General features: G+C 40.1%; 1 protein-coding gene across 2 annotated transcripts in view; it reads left to right on the plus strand.

Annotated features, from left to right (window-relative positions):
* The first annotated feature begins 1,695 nt into the window (after positions 1-1,695).
* Positions 1,696-23,455, plus strand: part of Fyttd1 (forty-two-three domain containing 1) — a 29,752-nt gene continuing 7,992 nt past the window's right edge. The window contains exons 1-7 of one of the 2 annotated variants that reach the window (XM_055625085.1): positions 1,696-1,902; positions 8,402-8,530; positions 12,506-12,550; positions 15,771-15,919; positions 19,509-19,621; positions 22,810-22,906; positions 23,304-23,365. In XM_055625085.1, coding sequence (XP_055481060.1) covers positions 1,800-1,902; positions 8,402-8,530; positions 12,506-12,550; positions 15,771-15,919; positions 19,509-19,621; positions 22,810-22,906; positions 23,304-23,365 — 698 coding nt within the window. In that variant the 5' untranslated portion in view covers positions 1,696-1,799. The remainder of the gene's footprint in view (positions 1,903-8,401; positions 8,531-12,505; positions 12,551-15,770; positions 15,920-19,508; positions 19,622-22,809; positions 22,907-23,303; positions 23,366-23,455) is intronic. The other variant, XM_055625086.1, reaches the window with a different exon arrangement.

Here is a 23,455-nt window from a genome sequence, read left to right on the forward strand (position 1 = left end):
AGAATAGCAAACTCTAGGACCTTGTGGCAAGAGCATCATCAGGCTATTCTACCTGATGTGCCAGATTCTATTGCTGGATCTGGCTAATTCAAATCTTTGACCGTTACTTTCTTGTATGTCTTGATAGATGTGTACTATGTTAATTGACTCTATACAATTATATTCTTGCATGGGAAAGAAAACATCTTGATTTTTGATGTTTTGAGACAGGGTCTCTTTACATAGTCCTGATTGTCCCGGAACATAACTATGCTCTGGCTGGCTTCCAACACATAAACATTTGATTCTTTGGCTCCCAAGTGCTGGGATTGAAGGCACTGGACACCACACCTGGCCCAACTTGACTTTTGATAATAAGGAATTGTATTTCTCAAAGTCTCAACAAAAATTTCACATTTTCTCGACTAGTGTGTTTCATCAAACACACACACACACACACACACACAAATGCTTTTGGCTGGTATCATAACTTAAAATGGCTTTTGGTTTTAACCATACTACAAATATAGGAAGCTTTAGCATATAGTTCTGTTTTAAAAGATCAATCAATAACTGTCACAACCTTTACTGGAAAGGGCAGATGTGATATAATTAGGTTTTGGTTGGTAAAAGTTAGAGAATAAGTTATTTATAAATACAATTGTGCATGATAAGAGATGTTTTTAAGTTATGGAAGGCCCAAGGAAAAAATAGTAAAATGTGTCACAGCTGTTGAATTTGCAAACCACATGGATTGTGACATTACTAAGTTAAATATAGGATACTGTGGTTTTCAGATACTTTGGATCACCACAAAGCTCTGGCTCCGGTCTCCACTAAAGAAATTTTAGGAAGCGGAGAAAATGGCAGAGATTTCTACACGGATTTGACACTGGGTTTGTTTGTTGTTTTCCTTAGATGAAAATTTCGGAGATGATTTTGGGCTGTTAGGGGAGAGACAGAATAACAGGCATGCTTCCACGCAAGTGCGTTGTGGGAGAATGAGGTAAAAAAAAAAAAGGGGGGGGGAGAACACAACGTTTTGTGAAGCAGAAACGAGTTAGAAAGCAGGGATGCAAACAGTAAGTTTTCCTATAAGGACGGTTAAGGGAAAACTATATGATTCCTCTCACAACTCAATTGAGTAGTAGAAAATTGCAGCTAAATAAACAGAAGTACTTACCCTCCCAAGGGAAGATGAGGTCTCACTAAGGTAGCTAGTACCGTGCCAAGTGTTCATAGAGTGCCGACCGAGAGATGGTGCAGGTACATTGGCATTTACTTTTATTGTTCAGGTGACGCAAGAACTGTCACTGCAGCCTTCGCCATCGGACGTGGCAACTCAAGGAGAGGGGAGCCGGGACCCATGGCTGCAATCGACGCTCGCAGGGGTCCGTGGGTCGAGCCTCCCGAGGTGGCACAGCGGGGGGACGGCCCGGAGGACAGCAGGGCCGAGCTAGCGTCTCAGGCTGGGTTTCGGAGGCGCCGGGGTCCAGACGCCGCCGAGGATGCGGGGCGTCGAGGCGCGAGGGCGGACGACCAGCGGCTCTCCGCGGCGCCCGAGGACGCGCCTCCCGAGGTCCGGCGCGGCGCCCCCGACCGGCAAGGGCCGCTGTGCGCCAGGTCCGCGCGGGCCGCTCTGGCCCGCCGTTCGTCTCGGTGGCACCCCTCTCCGCCCGCCGCGGAGGGTGGGAGGGCGAGGACGCCGCCGGCGCGCGTGCGCGCTCCGCGCTGCAGCTAGTCTGCGAGCGTGAGTGGGAGGCGGCGGGCCTGCGACTCTGGCCTTCCCGGCTGACTGCTCCGACGCCGCATCCCCCGTCATGAACCGGTTCGGCACCCGGTTGGTGGGAGCCACGGCGACCCCGCCGCCGCCGCCGAAAGCCCGAAGCAATGAGAACCTCGACAAAATCGATATGTCCCTGGGTGAGGGGCCGGGGCGGCCGCGTCGCGGTGGGGGAGGGGGCGGGAGCCGCGGTGGGGGGAAGGGGCGGTTAGTTGGCCGCTGCCGCCTGTCGGCTTGGCCGGCGCGTGGGCGGGACCGGCGCGGACCCCCAGGCGGGGCGGGAGAGGCCCCCCGGCGTGCACCCCGTCCCCCGCGGGGGCGGGGAGGGGCCGCGGCGAGGACCGCACAGGCGGCGCGTTCGGCCGGGTCAGCGGGTGCTGCCCTGCTGCCCCGCGGGACGCGGTCTCCTGGGGACCCCCCGGCCCCCGGGGCCTTTTCCTCGTGAAGGGCTCGTCTGACGTGACCGTGCCCGGACGTGCGCCGGACACCGGCGATTTCCAACCGGCGCCCCCCTCGCCCCCCATGGGAACGCCGGGGGCGGGGACGCGGTCCCAGAACGGCCGCTCGGAGGATCGTTCAAGCGGCGGCCGTGTTGCCGAGCTTGAGGAGGTGTTTACCGAGGCGCGTTCCCCAGCCGGGTTTCAAAGTTAGCCGGTTGGGGGCGGGGAGGGAGAGATGTGCGCAGATTGATTAAAAAAAAAAAAAGTCAGGTGTGCCTAAAAGGGGTCCAGGACGCCTGGGAAAGGATGCCGTGGTTTGCCGCTGGTTATGTAAGAAAAGACTGAGGATGGTTGCTTTAGTTTCTTACAAAGAAAAAAATTCAGATCCAACACTACGAAGGCTTCTGTTTGGCTGAGCGGATCCAAAAGTAATTCTTTTTTTTTTTTTTTTTTTGTAGAGTCAAGTTACGGTATTGGATAGAGTCAGTGCCATCTCCTTTTTCTCTTTCCGGGTCTTTTCTCTCCGCCCCCTCCCCTCTTTGATATATTTTAAAAAATAAAATACCTGACTACTGAACTCAGGTGTAACCCTTCTTGAGGATGGTGGTTAGGGTAATCCTGGGCTTGGAAACATTCTTTTCCTTGTTATTTAATTCGTGTTATCGCTTCTGTTACTTGGAAAGTTTTTGGTCAGTGGTTAAGAGCTCTTCCTTGGTTTCTAGGGTTGCCTCAAGTCAGAACCTAATTTTTGAATTAGTGAACTAACAGGAATATGTTTGCCCACACTGCTGATCAGTAATGAACTTAAAAAAAAAAAAAAAATGACAGCTTTTGAGCAAAAGCCATGAATTAGTATAACAGGTTTTTAGTCAATGCTTACATGCTGCTGGGCAGTGGACTAAATATTTACATTTAATTTCCTTTTCTTAAAAAAAAAAAAAAATCCAAGAAGGGATTTCTCTACATAAGCACCCCTGCCTATCCCAGAACTCCCTTTGTAGATCAGGCTGGCCTGGAACTCACTGAGATTCACCTGCTTCTGTTTCCCAAGTGCTAGATTCAAAGGTGTGCACCACCACACCCTCACAAGGGTTGTACTTACTCCTAGTGGTAAGTGATCTAGAGCCCGTACTAGCCATGGGGGTCCTGCTTCTGACACTTACATAGCCCTTTGACTATGGACAAATTGGTGCTTCTTGGCTAAAAAGGTGATAGTGGCCTTAGATTGCTCAGTGGGCAGGAGTATAGTCTGAGACCCAAAGTTTGGTTCCCAGCACCCAAATTGGCTCACAACTTTGTGTAACTCCAGTTCCAGAGATCCCATTCCCTCTTTTGCCGTCCATGGGCGCTGTGCTCACATGCACAAATCTACAACCATACAAATATAACTAAAAAGTGTAAAAGTGATAGTGACTACCTCATGGAATTGGTTTAGTAAATGAGTCAACAGGTAAATGAAAACTACCTGTAGACCAGGGTGACGTCAAACTGACAAGATGACCTGCCTCTGCCCCATGACTGCTGGAATTAAAGGCCTTGTGTTGTATATACATCCACACTACATACATAGAATGTGTGCCATTATTGTTATTACCATTTACAGGAGTCTGAAATAGAGAAGTAATTTACTCAAAGTCTTAAATAGTCATTAGGTGAAGTCAGGATTCCAGTCTGGCTTTAGAGCTACAAACTATAGATGTTACAGGGATTGTTAAACATTTCTCTTCACAGCCAGTATACATCAGGAGCTCATAGTTTTGTGTGTCTTTAAAAATACTCTCTCCCTCTGCCTCTGTGTGTGTGTGTGTTTGTTGTGCATGGCACAACACTCATGGAGGTAAGGATAAGTTTTCAAGAGTTGGTTCTTTCCTGCCATTGGTTCCAGAGATTAAACTCAGGTCATCAGGCTTTTTCCCACTGAGCCATCTTGTGTTTTGTGTGTATTTAGTGTATGTGTATGTGCGTGCGTATCTGTGTGTGTGCAGGAGCTATCACTGCCTACCTTTTTGAGACAGAGTCTCACTGAACCTGAAGCCCATCCATCTGGTTAATCTGGCTGGCCAGCATGTGTCAGGGATCCTGTGTCTGCCTCCTGATTGCTGAGACCACAGACATGTGCCACAGCACCCAGCTTTGTATGTGAGTGCTGGGCATCTGAACTCATTTACAGGAGTCTGAAATAGAGAATTGCTCAAAGTCTTAAATAGTCAGTAGGTGAAGTCTTCATGCCTGTTGGGTGAGCACTTTAGTGACCAGTCACTCCTGTAGCCCCCTTTGTATGTATTTTGTTTGATAATTAGGACATGAATTAAAGAGGGCTGATTCTTTTTCAAAGTAGGAAATTAGTGCTGTCTTTTCCTCAGGAGAGTACATCAGTCTGTCAGGTGTTTTCCTTCTCGTGAGACTCTTAGAGATTTGTGATGGAGAGGTGATTACCAGGTCTGCAGAAGTTAGAATCTGTAACTGGTTGTGATGAGACACACCTTTAACCTCAATATGGAGGCTCAGGCAGATCTCTGAGTTTGAGGCAAGTTCCAGGTCAGCCATGGCTGCATAGTGAGGATCCTCTCCCCCCCCCCAAAAAAAAAAACACCCAAATTTTAGAATATGGTTTTCTTTTTTTTTTTCTCTCTCTCTCTTTGCCAGATTTATGTGAGAATTTATGTAGATTATCTACCAAGTTAACTGGTAATTGACATTAGCTCAATTTCTTAATTTAAAAAACAATTTTGTAACTTTTCATAGGAGTGTTATGAGAATAACTGAATGCACTATAATTATCTCATACATACACATGTACAATGCTATGGAAAAAATGTTTTTCTTTTGTTAAAGAAAAAAACAAGGTTATGTGGATGAGTGTTTTGCCTCTGTGTACATCTGTGTACCACATGAGTGCCTGGTGCCGGTGGAAACCAGAAAAGGGTGTCATATCCCCCTGGAACTTGAATTGTGGTCACTGGGAATTAAAATAAACCTAGGTCTTCTGGAAGAGCAGCAAGTGCCCTTTTTGTTTTGTTTTTCTGAGACAGGGTCTCTCTGTGTAGCTCTGACTGTCCTGGAACTCAGGCTGTGGACCAGGCTGGCCTCAAACTCAGAAATCTGCCTGCCTCTGCCTCTCCAGTGCGGGGACTAAAGGTGTGCCCCACCACCGTTGCCTACAGCAGGTGCTCTTAACTGCTGACCCTTTGTCTAGCCCCAGAAGAAAGTTTTTATAAAGTAGTTCATTGTAATGGATTTTCTTTTAATACTTACGCCCTGTAATCATTGGGTTGGAATGGCCATTTTCTCCTATCAAAAGGCTTTGTCTAAGGACTTAGGTAATAAGGTGTTTTCCTTTAGTTGTGGCAAGAATTGTGTTATAGACCAGTATGCCTGCACTGTGGAAGATGAGACAGGAGGATCATGATTTCGAGGCTAGCCTGGGCCACAAGTTAAGACCTCATCTCCAATTCATTTCAGCTAGGTTTAGGCTGATTATGTTCTGTGTAAAAATTACCGTGGTATGCTGGGCATCATTGTGGCACAGGCCTTTGATCCCAGCACTTGGGAGGTAGTAGGAGATAACTCTTAAGTTCCAAGCCAGCCTGGTCTGAGGTAAGATAGCCAGGGCTACATAGTAAATGGAACCTTGTCTTACAGCAGCAGAACTACGCAAGTAGTTAAAACGAACACCTCCTTTGCCCTAATCTGACCAAATCCATGGTTTGGTATGTTCTGAAAGCTTTGAGGTTGTACATGTCTACTGGAAAGTAAATAGTAACCTTTTAAGGGAAAACAGTGCTTCCCATTTTCTTCTCCATGAGACTTTAATAAGTTTATATATGTGGTATTTGTGAAACCTTTTGTTTTAAACCCAGTGTTAATGGTTTAAAGATAGTTTCTTCCAGAAGGCTCCTATATAAGGTCCCCCAGCTGGTGGCGCTACTGAGTGAGTGATTGAATCATGAAGGCCGTTAATCCTGGACTAAACCGTGATGAGTCTGTGACTGAATGGGTTATTTAGGAGAGGCAGGGCCTAGTTAGAGGAAGCAGGACTGAAGCTGTGCCTTTGAAGGGTTGTACCCACTTCTTTTCCTGGATGTCAAGAGGCAATTAGCTTTCCCTTGTGCCCTTCCGTCATGATGTTACGTGTCACTGCCGACTTAGAAACAATGGGGCTAGGTGACCACAGACTGAATGAAACCTCTGAAATTTATGAGTGCCTCACCTCCAAAAAACCCCCTTTCTCTCTAATTGTTTTTTGGGTATTTTTCTTCAGTGGAGGGATGTGTCTTACACAAATGGTTTTTAGTATCTTTTATCTTATTAACCGGTATTGAGGGTCAAACCTAGCGTCTTAGAATGCTAGGAAGCACTCAGCCATGAGCCACACTCTGAGCCCTTGTGTTTTTAAGTTTAGTGAGCTATTTTGCAGTTGGAGATTGATCTAAAGAGAAAACTGTATTTTGCAGTATTATAAATTACATATATTTATTTTTGTGTATGTGTATGCATGCTGCTATATATGTTTAGGCCAGAGGACAACTTCTGGGAGGAATAATACAAATGATGTAAGAAATTATCCTTATAGCCTCGTGGATTTCTTTCTTTGGTTTAGGAAAAACTAATTACATTGACATATTTATGGTTAAAGTGATTTGGAAAAAATGATTGGAATTAGCTTTTAGCTTTAGTAGAAAGTTATTGACAGTGTAGTTTCTTTGGTTATTTGCTATGTCAGTCATCACAACTAACATTGGCTTAGAGATTAGAGAATCTTTTTTATTTTTTTTCATCCTTCCTTTTCTTCCGTTCTTTCATCCTTTTTGTCTGTTTTGGGATAAAGTGTGGCATTATATAGCCAAGGCTGGCCTTGAAGCTACAGCAGTCTTTTTCTGCTGGGATTACAAGTGTGTGCTACCACACTCAGCTGAGTTTGGCTATTTCTTTCTTTTCTTTAAATGCATATTTTTTGTGTCTGGGCTTGCACACCACAGTATGGGTGTAGAAGTCAGAGGACAGCTTGTGGGGATCAGTTCTTTTCTTTTACTATGTTGATCTGGTAATAAACATTTAAATATTAGTAAATAAGTAATTTTAAAATAATAAAATTAGAGCTGGTGGTGGTTACCTTTATTTGCAGAGCCATCTTCCTGGTGCCAGATCCTTTTTGAATGAGTATATGGTTGGTTTCTAGTAACCTCTGACATGTAATAAGAATTTGAAATACATGTAGTTTTCTCACCTTTACATTGTTCATTTTAGTATTAACACGGTATGGTGTGTATGAATTATTTTGAGGTGTTTTGGAAATAATAAAGCCTACAGAATTAGAGAGGTCAGATTAGAAAGAAGTCATTATGAATGACTTCTAGAGAAAAACAGAACCGAAATACCTTACCCTTATTATGATACTTGTTAATTTTGCCTGCTGTTTGCATGCCCGTTTTCATGAGTAACTTAACCTTACTGAGAATGGGGACTATCAGCAGTCTTAAACATGAATAAAGTATGCATCCAATAAGTGTTTTCTGAATTCAGGTGTTTTTAGAAATTTGCTCTTCTGAGGTTGTTATTGTTACTATTTTTGAGCTTGTTGATTGTTTTTTTTTGTTGTTGTTTTTGTTTGGTTTTGGTGGTGGTGATGGTGGTTTGTTGTTGTTTGAGATAGTCACTCTGAGAGCTGAAGCTCACCTCAAACTCAATATGTAGTCAAAGCTGGCCTTGAACTCCTAATCCTCCTGCCTCTGCCTCCTCTTGCTAAGATTACAGGCATGTGCCACCAGCCCAACAGCAAGAGTGTACATTTTGTTGTTGTTCATAGTACAGATTTGAACCCATGGCCTTACATGTAGCCAAACACTACTAAGCTGAATCTACCTACTGTCCTGTCTCCCAGGCAGAACTCAGTAATTGGTAGATCTGCTTTTGTCTGTTGACTGGAACTGTTAGAGAAACTTTTCAAGCATTTTAGCAGGCAAAATGGCTAATTGAAGCTTAGGAGGAGGGAAAGTGATTGGGAGTTCAGGTAGCCTACGCTCTGTAGCAGGTTCGTAGCCAGCTTTGGCCTCACACCAAGCCTGTCTGAAAGAGCTAAGATAATAATAATGGGGACTAAGTTAGGGACGTAGGAGAAATTTATGGGTTATAAAATGAGACTGAACAATGTATTCATTGTGTTAAAATGAAAACAATTGTGGCTTTACCTCTTTTGTAGATGATATTATCAAACTGAATAGAAAGGAAGGAAAGAAGCAAAATTTTCCAAGATTAAATAGAAGACTCCAGCAAAGTGGTACCCGGCAATTCAGGATGAGAGTACGTTGGGGAATCCAGCAGAATTCTGGTAAGGTTTAAATGCTGTTGTCTATGGACTCAGTGTAGACTTAAAACCTGGAAGAATAAATAGACTTAAAACCTGGAAGAATACACCAGCATCACTTTGTGATTTTTATTACTCTTAGATTTTTGTTTAATTCTGAAAACCTGGAAAAACGTTATTTCCTAAAATAGCTGATAATTGATTTCTTAAAATATTTAGTTGTTTAAAAGTAATCTCAGTTTATAAGTAGTTTAAATTAGATTAGATTTAGAACTGCTGAAGATTCATCAGTTCCTGTTTTCTTCCCCGTGACAGTTTGATGGGTAACTGACTCCAGTTTGAATTTGTTGAGTGAAAGAGCATAGTGCACAGTAAGAGAATTTGTTCTATTGTGGGACAGCTGTGTTTACTAGAACATTCTAATTTGAAAAGAAGCATGTCTGAGTATGACAAGAAACATTCTCACTTTGTAAATGAGAATCCTTTACTATGTGGACACTGCTGTTCTGCAAAGAAAATCACCTGCAGATAGATCATTTTTCTTTCTTTGTCTCTTTTTCTTTCTTTCTTTATTTTGAGGCAGTGTCTCACTATGTAGCCATGGCTAGCTATCTAGATTAGGCTGGCCTCAAACTCCCAGAGAGCTGTCAGCCTCTGCCTTCAGGTACTGAGATTAAAGTTGTGTATCACCTTGCCCAGCTTTCCTCCAGACTCTATCTTATCATCTAAGAATTTTATTTGTAAATTTCCCAAAGACAACACTCTAAATTGACTGTTCTAGGTACAATTAGATAATGTACATGTAGTTACGTTTGATAATATAATAACTACTTTCCTGTAGTATTTTGTTCTAAAATAGATTGGGAATAATAATTCAACATATAGATTATAACCTATTTTTAGCAGCTATATCAGCATCTTAGAATAAACTTTTGTTCAGATAAAAAGAAACTTACATCTTTTTCATAGAAATAAAAATAACTGCCAAATTAATCAACTTAATTTTTTATTCCGTATTTTAAAAAGCATTAATCTTAAGTAGTAGAGTATAACTTATATTTAACAGGTAATATAACAGCATATATATATAAAACTGAGACTGGAACCTACAAGAAACTCCACTGTTCTCTAAAGATTTGTTTTTATTTTTAATTGTATGTAGGGGTGTGTTCATGTGAGTGCAGTTACTGATGGAAATCCGGCATTGGAGACCTTGGAGCTGGAGTTCCATGTGGTTGTGGGCCACCTGACTTGAGTTCTGGGAACTAAACTTGAGTCATCTGGAAGAGAACCAGGTGCTCTTACCAGTTGAACCATAGTTCAGCCTCTAATAATTTTTTAAGTAGCTGGATTTAGTTTGTACATTTTACAGTTATTTATGTAATTTTGTGACAGTTATTTGTGTAATTCTGTTGGTTTGTTTTAAAGATTTCTTTACGGTTGTTATTCAGTTTACCATATTTAATGTATCATTATATATATTTTCATGTTTTGTTTTGAAGTAATCCTTTAGAGTCTAGCATTGCTAGAAATAGTATCTACTAATATTTTGTGTATCTGATAAATGTTTTTGAACTGCCTGATTCCATGAATGTGTAAAGATACAACTCTTTTACTTTAAGGAGTTAATTTTTAGTAACAAGTAACTTAGAGACAATAGTTTAAAAATGTCATAGCTGAGCATGGCAATGCATGCCTGTAATCTCAGCATTTGGGAGGCAGAGATAAGCTTGCTGAAAGTTCAAGGCCAGCTTGGTCTTTATAGTAAGATTGTCTTAAAGAAAAAAAAACAAAATATAACAGCCAAAGTTGAGATAACATGATGAGAGATGAAGAGAAGGAAGTAAGGGAGGGAGGGAAGGACAAAAGATACAGTATGGTTCAGCAGTAGAGAGCACAGAGGCTCCAGGTTTGATTCCCAGCACTTACATGGTGGTTCACAGCTATCTATAACCACACGTCCAAGGGATCTAACACCCTCCTCTGTCCTTGGCAAACACCAGGCACACATGTACATATATACATACATACATGCATGCAGGGCAAAGCACTCACACACACGTAAAGTAAGTTTTTAAAGATGCAGTATCTTCACATAAGGATTTCGTGCTAATAGAAAGTGTGATGAATAAAATGAGATTTGATTCGATCCATGAAGAATCTCAAAAGTTATCTTTTTATGAGGGTATGATTTCAGCCTTGAAGTAAATGGTACATAGGGGAAGCTGAGCAACTGCTGAGATTGAGGTTGCACTCAGTTTGGCTCTTTGCTGTCATGCCAGGTTAGAATAGAGCAGTTGTTGTTGCTATTGAATATGCAGAGAGACACAGACGGACAGGGGCATTTTTGTTAATGTGTAATTGGCTGGGAAGAGTTTAAGATTTCCACCTTGTGATATCAGTAATATTAATTTAAGGGAAGAGAATAACTAACAAAGCATATGACCATTGTCAGATACTCAGTATGATTTTGATGGCTGAAAGAAATAAGTAAATAGAAGCTTTTTAACCCCTTGTCACTTGTAAAAAAACAACTTTGCGAGGGCTGGAGAGATGGCTCAGAGGTTAAAATCACTGTCTGCTCTTCCAGAGGTCCTGAGTTCAATTCCTGGCAACCAAGTTGGTGGCTCACAATCATCTATAATGTGATCTGGTGCCCTCTTCTGGCATGCAGGCACACATGCAGATAAAGCACTCAGATACATAAAATAAACAAATTTTTAGAAAACAACTTTAATGTCTATGGTAAAAACAAACAAACAAAAACCAAAGCAAATACCAGTAGTAGCTAAAATGTTATTTGTGCACCTGTAGAGAATCTAAAGACTAAAGAGGTCTTCAAGACAAAAACTGCATTTATATCAAGGTATTGTCATTCTGTAATGATGTGTGCTATTTAACTTGATTAAATACAGAAGTAGTACCTTAGTTTATCCTGCTATAACAAAATTACTATGGACTGGATAGTTTATAAACCTCAGTAAGTGTATTGCTTGGTTTTAGAGTCTGTGAGTCCTAGATCAGCATTCCACCGCTGTTAAGTTCTGATAAAAGCCTTCTGGGGTGAAGCCCATGGACTTCTGTGATAGCCTCATGAGGTGAAAAGAGGGTAGAGAACCCTCTGAGGTACTGAGCCCGTGAAAGCTCCCTCCTCATGACTTCAGTTACTTCTTAAGGGCTTCTACAATTGTTGAAGCAAAGGATGTATGTGTGAAGAGAATTCATGGAAAGGACTAGTGTAGCGGTTCAAAAGAAAGGTGAATTTTCTGTGTCTAGTTGTCACAGATGAGAGAAGTCAGTAGAAAGAATAATGTGTGTGGGAGCCATGTTGTATACACTGTTGTGTACACAGATGGTCAGAAGTGGGAGAAAGTAAAGGAGAGACTCTGAGGATTACTTTGTTTTTAATGTTATTCCAGTTGTTCTTGTTTGTTTCATTAGACCCCGAAACTAGGGTATAAGAATCGTTTCTTTCTCCTTTTAACCTTTTTTTGTTTTGTTTTATAATTTACTCTTCTGGAGAGAGAAAGTGAAGTTAAATGGGGATGGAGGGAGGAAGGGTCTGGAAAGAGTTGAGAAAAGAAGAATTTGATCAAAATATATTGTATATTAAAAAAGTAAACCAAGCCAAGCAATAGTGGTGCACTCCTTTAATCCCAGCATTCGGGAGACTGAGGCAGGTGGATCTCTTGAGTTTGAGGCCAGCCTGTTCTACAGAGGGAGTACGGGACAGCCAGGGCTACACAGAAGCCCTGTCTCAAAACCAAACAAAAACAAAAAAGGTAAACTATTATAAGGTAAGAAAAAATCAGTTCACTCTTATGTAGTAATTTCAGTTTTTGTCCTCTCTTAGTACTGTCAAGTTTGAATCTACTGTAGCTTTCATCCTAAGTGGGTTTTACTGCATTCTTGTTCCTCTGAGGTCTAAAGCACTGAGTGTAAGCTGATGCAATATTATCATGAATTCTTTGTCACACAATGTGTCTGTTCCAATCCTAGGTGATTTGAGCCCAGTACATCCATTCACTTTACCCTTCCCTAGAGGTACATGTCTCTGTATGCTGTGCTCACCTGTGTCTTTACAGTTGTTTCACAAACTAGAATGTCTTTGTGTCCTGTTCAAGTCCTGCTCATTTTGTAACAGCTATTTAAAGCTTATTTTTTCCTCTGTAAAAATATACTGTGGACTATAATCTTTGATTATTTGAATTTTATATCACAGTCTGGAGAAGTATTCCAGTGTTAGAGCTATACAAACCTTCATGTAGAGCATGCTTCTGTTCTCTGTGACCCTTCAGTCATCACTGCTCTTTGCCTTACCTACAGAATTAGGATGGTAGCATTAGTCTCATCAGGTTCTCATGAAAATGAACATTTGACAGGACTACCACCATAAGTGCTAGCTGTTTCAGTAGTTGATACACATAGAAATAGCAAGTCATAGATTTTATATTCAAATTCACTCAACATAGTTTAATCATTCCAGGACATCACATATAGAACATAAATGGTTTAATTTAAAATGTATTGTTACTGCTTTTTTTCTGTTAAAATTAATAGTAGTTAATACTTCTAGGAATGAGAATATCCAAGAAAGGAACATACCTGGACCACACACACACTACCACTCCCCCCACACCTGAATTGACCTTATTGAAGAGGGTGAAATCGTGACATGGCCTCCCGGATGGCAGAGAAGTTCTTTGAGTTTCTCTCCTAATGTGACTCAGTGGAAGCTGCCTGTGCATGTGTGGGATGTTGCTTCAGTTCATGTGGGGGGAGATAAACAAGGATGGGAGCTAGAAAGTGCTTAGGATATACAGTTTTAAGATGTCACTCACAAATTTTGTGCCATCAGCCTTCATAGCCAGATAGTATCAGCCTGGGGTAAGAAGGCTGGTGAGTGTTCTTCAGTGTCCTGTGCCACAGGAACAACCAGGAGAAGCACCCTGGCACCTGGAAGGAAAGTTCCTTCGTTCTCCAGAGTCTCCCAGCATCCTCTGCTAACAACAGTGTTAGGCCCACTGATAAAACAGCAGTGTTCCTGTGAGAGGCAGGTAGAAAAGGATGAACTGTGACAGCTGAGAGAGAATAAACTTAACAGTGATATATACACCCCCCTTCCCCATAGCAGAATAGCTTTCCTGTCTTCTTGTACTCTGGTCTTAGAATTACTGATAAGGATAGCAGACAAAAAGGTCCAGAGTTAAATAAGCTTTAAAATGACATATGCTATTACACTTCCTCGTAAAGAGCGACAGTACATACTAGTCCTAAGAAATTCTACAGTAAGGAATTATTTTAACTTTAATCTTAGTTTTTACAATGAGACTTTTTTTGTAAAACCTGTTATATGTTGCAGGTGTCATCCCAAAGACTTTTCCCCTGAAAATCAGAATTTAGTTGTGACTACTTGTTATCACAGACATCCAAATCAGAATTAAGATGAGACTGCCCACCATCACCGTAATTCTCTGAAATTTTTTGGCTGTTGCATTAAGAAATTTTAAAAAGTTGAGGGCTCTGGCCTGGCATGCATGGGTTTAATCCTCAGCACAACCAAAACAGTAGTAGCAGTTAAGACCTTAATAACTCTGTGATGCTGTGAATGACAATATTAAAATTAATAGAACTGACTCTTTTATGTGATTGATAAGGTATATAGACTCTCTAGTGATAAGTGTGACTAAGAAATATACAAAAAAAGAAAAAAGAATTTCACTTAGCCAACCTAGTACACAAAAATATTTGTATGATGAAATAATATGCCATATTCCTGAATAGTAAAGTGTTGTAAAGATGCTTAAAAGTACTTATAAACAAACGTAATTACCCTCTGTCTGTCTGTCTATATCTAGCTATTTATTTAAGTGTTTCTATTTATTTGGGTCTTTCAACATAGCTCTGGCTGCCCTGGAACTCACTTTGTGGACCAGGGCTATTCTGGAACTCAGAGAGATCTTCCTGCTTCTGCTTCCTGGTTCTGGGAATAAAAGCATGTGCTACCACACCTGCCAGTTTTCCTCTTAAAACTCTGAAAGACAGAACTTAGTCATAGAAATCTGTTTCATGAACATTGATAATGTGAATAAGGATATAAATAGCTAAAAAACCAGAGATACATACAGGCTTATTCTCGTTGGTAATCAAGATATCAATTAAAGCATAATTCCATTCTCCCATCTCCCAACACTGAGCAATACAGATAAAAAAAGGGGGCTGAGAGTGTGTGTGGTTGTTGAACACTTCCCTACTGTGAAATAATAGTCACACTGTAGCCTGTAAAATAGTACACAAGAAAATCAATGTAGTTGATGTGAAAAGTTGGTTTAGCTCACCTTTAGGTACTTAACTACTACAAAATGCTTACTGTCCATGTGATAACACTTAAATATAATAAAATATAATTTTTAGTTAAATCTAAAAATACGTTTTTAGAATATGCAGCGAGCTTTTCTCTTTAGGCTTTTAAAATTAATTTTGTTCTTTTATAATCTCATGTATAGAATGGCCATTTTTTAAATAATTATAAAAATACTTAAATCAGGAGCTATATAACAGAAAAGCAAACTCGGGGATTTTACATGCCACAGAGTTTAAAATAAGGTCACTGGCTCTAGTGAAGATTTCAGCAAGGCAGTTTGACTAGAGTAGGGCCAAAAGAAAGAAGCCAAAGTGTAACTTAGTAGATAAGTAGAAGATGAGCTAGTGACTAGTGTAGATCCATGCTAATAGAACAATGTGAACCATGTGCTAATGGACTTACCTAGCCAAGCATATGCAATATATTACCATTTCAACATAAAATACAAAGTCATCAATGACACACGTACATGCACCATCTCAGTTCAGGCTAGTTGTAGTTCAAGTATTCAGTGGCCATATATAATTAGTGGCCACTGCTGAACATGATGGCACACACCTGTAATCACAGCATTCGGGAGGTAAGGCAGGAAGATTGCCGAGAAGTCAGGGCTAGCCTCATTGTAGTAACATTTTCAAGGCCAGCCAGGACGATGTAATGAGACCCTGTTTCAAAAACAAAAAAATAAATTACTGGCTACTCTATTGCACAAGTGTGGTTTAGATCGTCCTCTTGAGAAATTGTTAGGGGCTGGAACTATTTCAGTAGTAGTGTTTACATAGCACATGTAAGGCCATGAGGTTGATACTCATCATCATACACCACCCTATTTCAGAAGTAAAGTATCTGATAAACTTTGCAGTTGCATTCCGAAGTTTTTAATATTCCTTCCTTCTGTAGGTTTTGGTAAAACTAGTGTGAGCCGTCGAGGAAGAGTGTTGCCTGGAAAGAGACGTCCTTATGGAGTGATCACTGGCCTTGCAGCCAGGAAAGCGACTGGAATTCGAAAAGGAATTAGTCCTATGAATCGTCCACCTCTAAGTGACAAGGTAGGATGGTGCTTTAATCCTAGGCCAGATAACCATTTTTCATTTATATTCATGTATGTTTGTCACACACACACTTATTAGTGAATTTTAAGATAAGGTCTAATTTTGTAGTCCTTTCTGGCCTTCAGAACTTGTTATGTAGACCAGGCTGGCCTTGAACTCACAGAGGTCTGCCTACTTCTGCCCCTTAAGTAAGCTAGGAGTAACGGTGTGTGCCACCACGCCTCGCTAGGCTAATGTTTTTATGAACAAGCTTCAGGGTTTTTTGATTGTTTTAAAAAAAAAAAAAAAAAGTTAAAGAATTTTAAGTGTGTTGCAGGTGCCCTTGGAGCTGGAGTCTCAGACATTTGTAAGCCACCTGTCAGGGGTACTGGGGATTGAATTCAGGTCCTCTGCTGAGTCATCTCTCTAGCCCCCACTTTAATTTTTTAAAAATTAATATTCTCTGTGTGTGTGCAGGCACATGTGCACTGGGCTGCATGTGTGAAGGTCAGAGGACAGCTTTTGGGAATCTGTTTTCTCCTTCCACTTTTATGTGGATTCCAGGGATAAACTGATGGTTGTCAGTTTATCTACACAGTAGGTGCTTTTCCCCACAGAGCATCTCACTGGCCTCAGAGAATTTTGATTCTTACTTGTATATTTATTCTTTTGTATGATGAAGATTAAACTCAGAGCTAGACAGCCACTGTACTATTAAACTGTATTTCCCAGCCTTCATTTTTATCTTTTTGAATCAGGATCTCTTATAGCTAAGGCTAGCTGCCTCCACCTCCCAAATGCCGGAATTTCAGGCATGTTCCTTCATGCCCATGTTCCTCTGATTTTTATATTTAAACTTATCTGTTTGTTTGAGACAGGGTCTCTCTATTCTGTAGCCCTAGTTGTGCTGGAACTCAGTGTATAGACCAGGCCAGCCTCAAACTCACAAAGATTGGTCTGCCTCTTCCTCACAAGTATTGGTTATAAAGGTATATGCTACCATGCTCAGATTGATTTTCATTTTTTAGATGAAGTACTTTGGAATTTACATAAACATTTTAATAGCTAAGTAAAAATCTGCCATTCATAAATAAATAAACCTCATTCTCAAATACAGTTGTCCTTCCATATCTGTGGGAATTGGTTCCAGGATACTTCTCTGATACTAAGATGTTCACATAGCTCACAGTCTTTTATATAGTGTAGTATTGCATATAGATTGTCTATTCTGTGGACTTTTTAAGTCCTGCGGTTATTTGTGATTCCTATTACAATGTAAATATTATAGTTGTTTTACTGTATTTAAGAAACAGTGACAAAAAATCTATATACATTTAGTAGATTTAGTTCTCTTTTCTTTTTTTGAGAGGGTATAGTTGAACTCACTGTGTAGCCAAAGATGGCGTGGACTCCTGATCCCTCCTGCCTTTACTTCCTGAGGGAGGCTTGGGTTATAGGACTTTATAACCATACTTGCTATAAGTAAACTTAAAAATTAGGTTATAACAAATAATTATAGCAAGCCAGGTACTTTGAAGAAAAAATATGTTTCATAGAGGAGCATTTATAAATTACACATTTATCTGTAAGATGAGCCTTGGTGTTATCACTTAAGAATGCTTCTGGGTAAAGAGAATGTACTGCTCTTGCAGAGGAGCTGAGTTCAGTTCTCAGCACCTGTCAGGAGACCCATGATCACCTGTAACTGCAGCTGCGGGGCTCCGCCAGCCTCTCCTGGCCTCCGCAGGCCTCTGCATATGCATGTATCCACACTGGAACACAATTCAGCGAAGTGCTTGGAATGGGCTATTAGTCTAATTTTGTGGGCGTTTATGTTTTTGATAATTTGTTTCCTTGTTTCTATGTTTCCTTCTTTTCTAAAGACTCTAAGAACCAGTGGGGGTGGGGGTGCTAGGGAGCTAGATCAGGATGGCACCTGCTGTGCGAGCTTGTAGACCTTAGTTCAGTCCACATACAACACGCTATAGTTTGAGAACTGGAGAGGTGGAGACAGACGGAGCTGTGGGGCAGTGACCACCCAGTCAGTCAGTGTGCATTTGGGGCGCTCCATAGTCATGGGCTTCTTTCTCAGAAAAATAAAGTGGGCAGCTAGTGAAGAAGATACCTGACATCCACCTCTGTCCAACGTATGTGTGAACACACGCACACACATCATAATCCTAGCACTTAGAAGAGGGAGGTTGGAAGATTGTAAATGTGAGGCTAGCTTGGGCTACATAGCATGACCCTGTCTTAGGGAATAAATACTTAGGCCAGTTGCTGTGGTGCATGACTTAATCTCAGCACTCAGGAGGCAGAAGCTGTGGTTACACGGTGGGCACCAGGGTAGCCAGAGAAATGTAGACAGACCCTGTCTTTACAAGAAAAAGCAAGAGCTAGGCGCTGGTGGTGCGCACCCTTAATCCCAGCTCTGGGAGGCAGAGGATCTTCATGAGTTCAAGGCCAGCCTGGTCTACAAAGCAACTCTAGGACAGCCAAGGCTACACAGAGAAGAAACCCTGTCTCAAAAAAACAATAAACAACAATAAATAAATCTAAGCTAACTATTTAAGAAAGTATTTAAACACTTTTTTTTATCCATTATCAATGTATATTTATTAAGCACTTTTCATGCTTAACACAATAGGAAAATGCAGATAATGTATAAGAAATAGTCTACACATTTAAGGAGTTTGGAGACATCTTCATAGAAAATGTGGAAGCTTGAATTAGGATTTTATGATATTTACATATTTCATGTGTTTTTTATTAAATCCCACCCCAGTCAATTATACTCTGACTTATTTGTTATTAAAACCTTGTTTTCATTCTCTTGTTTTGGAAGTTGGCCTTTATCCTTTTATATAATGTGTTAGTCAGTCTTTTATTATTCTAGTAAAATAATATAATATTATAAGCCTTTTATTAATATAATACTTGAAATAATTAAGGAGTGAGGCTTCCTTTAGCCTTGCTTTGAGAGTTTTGTAGGTTCTCCTGCTGAGAGGTAAGGAGGAGCCAAATGCGTAGTTTGGCCTCTGGTGAGATAGGTCATGGCAGGGGACTATAGTGGAGCAAAATGCTCATGACCAGAAGTCAGAGAGAGGGAGGGGCAGGCTTGACATAATGCCTTCACTCCTTCCCCAGTGACCTAAAGACTTCCTCACTGTGCCTCTGAGTCTTTTCTTGAGTTCTTCAGTAACATTGCTCTACCACCAGCACCTTCCCACCCAAGAGCTCAGGTATATCTGTGTCTGAGTGTAATGTGATTGTTACCTTTTAGTTACTCATGAAAATGTCAGATTATTTTACTTTCTCCATCTCCTTTATTGTATTCAAGTAGTTTTGGGACTCTGCCATTGTGCATTAGAAAATGTAAGCCAAGAGTGTTGGCATACACCTTTAACTCCAACACTCACGAAACTGAGGCAGGTGGATTTCTGTGAGTTCAAGGCCAGCCTGGACTAAATAAGTTCCAGGACAGCCAGGACTCTATAGAGAGCCCCTGTCTCAAAAACAATAAAAAAAAAAAACTGTTTTTATTATGGTAAGGTATGTAACAGATGGCACTCTAATTAATTAACACGGTTGTCTTACTTTCTAAAAGAATATAGAACGGTATTTTCCAGCATTAAAAAGGAAGACAAGCCTTCTGAGACAAAATGAAGTACAAAGGAAACCAGTTGCAGTTCTCAAGAGACCTAACCAGTTAAACAGAAAGTAAGTACCCAAGTGGGAGAGGAGAATGTGGGACCTGACAGTGTCTGCAGTGTCTGGCCTTGTTGCTGTGCCAGAGTAGCTGACAAAGACAACCTAAGGACGGAGGGGTCTGTTTTAGGTTACAGCTCATCATGTCAGGGAAGGTGGCAGCAGGAACAGGTTAGTCACAGTGTCACAGGCATGAAACAGATGGCTGAGGACTTGTGCTCAGCTCACTTTCTCCTTTTTATTCAGTCTGGGTCCCCCTCATGTAATGTGTCTTAGCTGCTTATCTATTGCTGTGATGAGACACCAGGCCCAGGCAACTTAGGGAAGAAACAGTTCATTTGGGGCTTATGATTTCAGAGTCCAAAACCATCATTGTGGGGAGCATGGCTACAGGCAGGTATAGCTCTGGAGCACTGAGAGCTTTCATCTTGATCCATAAGTAGTCAAAGAAGGAGAGCACTAGGAATTTGCATGAGTCTTTTGAGACCTCAAAGCTCACCTATAGTGACATTCCCTCGCCAACAAAGCCATGCCTCCTAATCCTTCCCAAACGCTTCCATCAACTGGGAACCAAGTATTCAAATAGATGAGCCTTTTGGGGGCCATTCTTAATCAAACAGCTATAGAATGGTGCCCTTTTCCTATATTGTATGGGTTTTTCTGCTTCTGTTTAATCTAAATAATTTTTCACAGACATGTCTAGAGATTTCTTTTCATAATGATTATAAATCCTGCCATTTTGCCAATGAAGACTAACCATCAACAGTCTACAAAATACTTTCTTAGATAGATGTTCAGAAGAATGGATTTACAGTGACTCCTAAAGTTGTCTAGTCACTTGAGTATAGATGCTTACTTGGTGGGGCTGGAGACGTGGCTCAGTGCGCTTAGCCAGCACGTAGGAGGCCAGGGTTTCATCCCTAACACTGGGGAACAAAGAAAAGAGAGATTTGAAATATCTGTCCAAAATCTAACATGGAAAGCATTCCGTAGTAACTTTCCTATTAGAGTAATATTAAAGAATTTCATTAATACAGTCTTTTAAAGGTATTACTTTTTAATTTTGTGTGTGTGTACATGTATATCATGGTACATATGTGGAGGTCAGAGGACAACTGGAAGGAACTAGTTCTATTTTTCTGCCATGTGGGTTGCAGGGATCCAGCTTGGGCCATCTGGCTTGTCTGCCTTTACCTGCTGAGCCATCTCTCTGGAGCATTTTTACCTCCTTAAACATATAAAATAAAATTGTAAAAGTAATCATTTTGGTGAAAATCTTAGCCCTTGAATCAGAGTTATTCAAAATTGGGAATTTTGAAAGCTGAATTGATTTTATCTATCTATCTATCTATCTATCTATCTATCTATCTATCTATCTATCTATTTTTAGTCTTTACTCTTATTAGAACACCAAAGCTAATAGAGATAATTTGTAATTACTTTGGATACATAAAATAAAGCTACATAAATATTTCTTTGTTTTGCTTTTTTTTTTTTCCTTTTTTTAGCCCTGTAACTGTGTAGACCATACTGTCCTTAAATATGTAGAGAGTCTTCTGCCTCTACCGTCCCAAGTGCTAGAATTCAGACATTTCCCACCAGCCTAGGGTGCATGGATGTTTCTTAAATTGAAGTTGCTTTTACAAGAAATCAGAGAGCATAAAACTCCTAAAACTATGAATTGTTAGGACATTCTGTTCTCCATAAATGACGAATTAATCAGAAAAGCAGCTGATAATCTGTGAAGTTACTTTATTATTTGAATTTCAAGTGCTATTATATAATCTTTTATAAAAACAACTTATAAAAATTACTGTATAGACATGTAATAATCAAATTACAGTATTGCCTAATCATTTTTGGAATCATTTGGTGCCATCTTTTGTGAAAGCGGGTTCTTTGCAAATAAAAATCTGTCATTTATATGAGATTTCTGTGTTAATTGTGCTAGCTAGAGAAATTTCTCATTTGAACCTCTGAAAGCTAGAAATGAGATTTAACTACTTGATTATCCAATAGGTAATTATGAAAGTTTGTTTTTCTCATATTAAAGAAAAAGAACAGGCAAATACAATTATTTATGTTTTGTTTTTCGAGACAGGGTTTGTCTGTGTAGCCTTAGCTGTCCTGTACTCGTTTTGTAGACCAGGCTGGCCTCAAGTTCACAGCAATTCGCCTGCCTCTGATTCCTTGAGTGCTGGGATTAAAGGCATGTGCCACTCCAGCCAAATATAATTTTATTAATTGTATGTTGTTCCATATCTGAAAGAATTAAAAAGTAGAAGTGTAACTTTAAAAAAATATTATTGTGTGGGGATCAGAAGACAACTTTGAAGAGTTGGGGTTTTTCTTTCACCATTATTTGAGTTTTAGGGATCAAACGCAGGTTCTCAGGTAGGTACAGCAAGTGTATTTTCCTGCTGAGGCATCTTCTTAGACCAGAGAGCATGGCTATTATACATTCATAATAACTATGTACCACTGAGTTTTATATATTCATGTTTGGTAGTGATTTTCCCTTGCCATACTGATGGTTGAACCCAAGGCCTCACATGTTAGGCAAGTGCTCTGCCATTTAGTTACATCGCTAACCATGTAGTTCATATTAATTATGAAGGTTTTTGAATCAAGACAGAAAAGAAAGCAAAAACAATAGAGGTAGTTTCTCCTTTTTTTTTTTTTTTAAGATTTATTGAATATTGTTTTATGTGTTTAAATGTTTTAACTTAATGTATATCTGCATCACATGCTTGCAATGCCCACAGAGGTCAGAGAGGATGCCAGATCCCCTGGAACTGGGGTTACAAATGGTTGTAAGCTACCGTGTGGGTAATAGAAAGTGAGCCCTAGTCCCCTGGAAAGAGCAGCCAGTGTTCTTAATCTGAATTGTAATTTTAAAAACATTTAGGGATAGGAAATAATAGAGCTAAAATGTAATTTTGTAAATGTCTTCATAAGATGTGAAATATTAGAGAATAGACTATTTGGGTAATAGATTAGTTCAAAGTCAAGTTGTGATGTGGTTTACTTCAGAGGGAGATATTTGTAAATCAAATTTAGCAGCTTTGTGTAAATAAGATGGCAAATTGGAATCATGCTCATCAAATTTTAAGCTTATGAATTTAACTGTTTTTGCTTATTTTTTCTCAGAGTATTTGAAAGCAAAGTGGCTGAGATCACTCATTTTTTTGTTGTTGCAGAAATAACATTCCAGCTAATTTTACCAGGAGTGGAAATAAATTAAGTCATCAGAAAGACACTCGTCAGGCAACTTTTCTTTACAGAAGAGGCCTGAAGGTATTGAAAAGCCCTGATTGTGCTTTCTCTACTCACATGGATCCCTTAGTAATCATAGACTTGTGAGAGTAAGATTAAGTTTTAGTGAAAAAAAAAGACACTAGGTTCATTCTTTCTGTTAATACATGCTCTTCTTACTTCCTGTCTCTTCTTGCTTGTATAGTAGTATCTTATAATAGTTTATCTTGGTTATTTACTGATAAACTTGTGTTTGCACTTGTTCTAATCCATTGACTCCAGCAGAGGATGTTGCCAGCATAGCACAGGCCCTTCCTGAGCTTATGCTCATGTTTACCCTGAGCTGTAAAGTTACTGGGCATGATAACTGATTAGACATAAATTTCCTGTTTTCTGTGAGATCTGCTGGGGTTTTTTGTTGTTTTTATTTTCTTTTTAGGTTCAGGCCCAGTTAAACACAGAACAGCTGCTGGAAGATGTGGTAGCAAAGAGAACTCGTCAGTAAGTTTCACTTTGTTTTTTTGAGATGTTTTTAAATTCACAAGGTACTAGTTACTCAAATTGCCATTTGTCCCAGTGCAAGAAATTAAT

The sequence above is a fragment of the Psammomys obesus genome, unplaced genomic scaffold, assembly GCF_907164565.1.
Source record: "Psammomys obesus unplaced genomic scaffold, mPsaObe1.curated_primary_1811, whole genome shotgun sequence".
NCBI classification, from domain to species: Eukaryota; Metazoa; Chordata; class Mammalia; order Rodentia; family Muridae; genus Psammomys; species Psammomys obesus.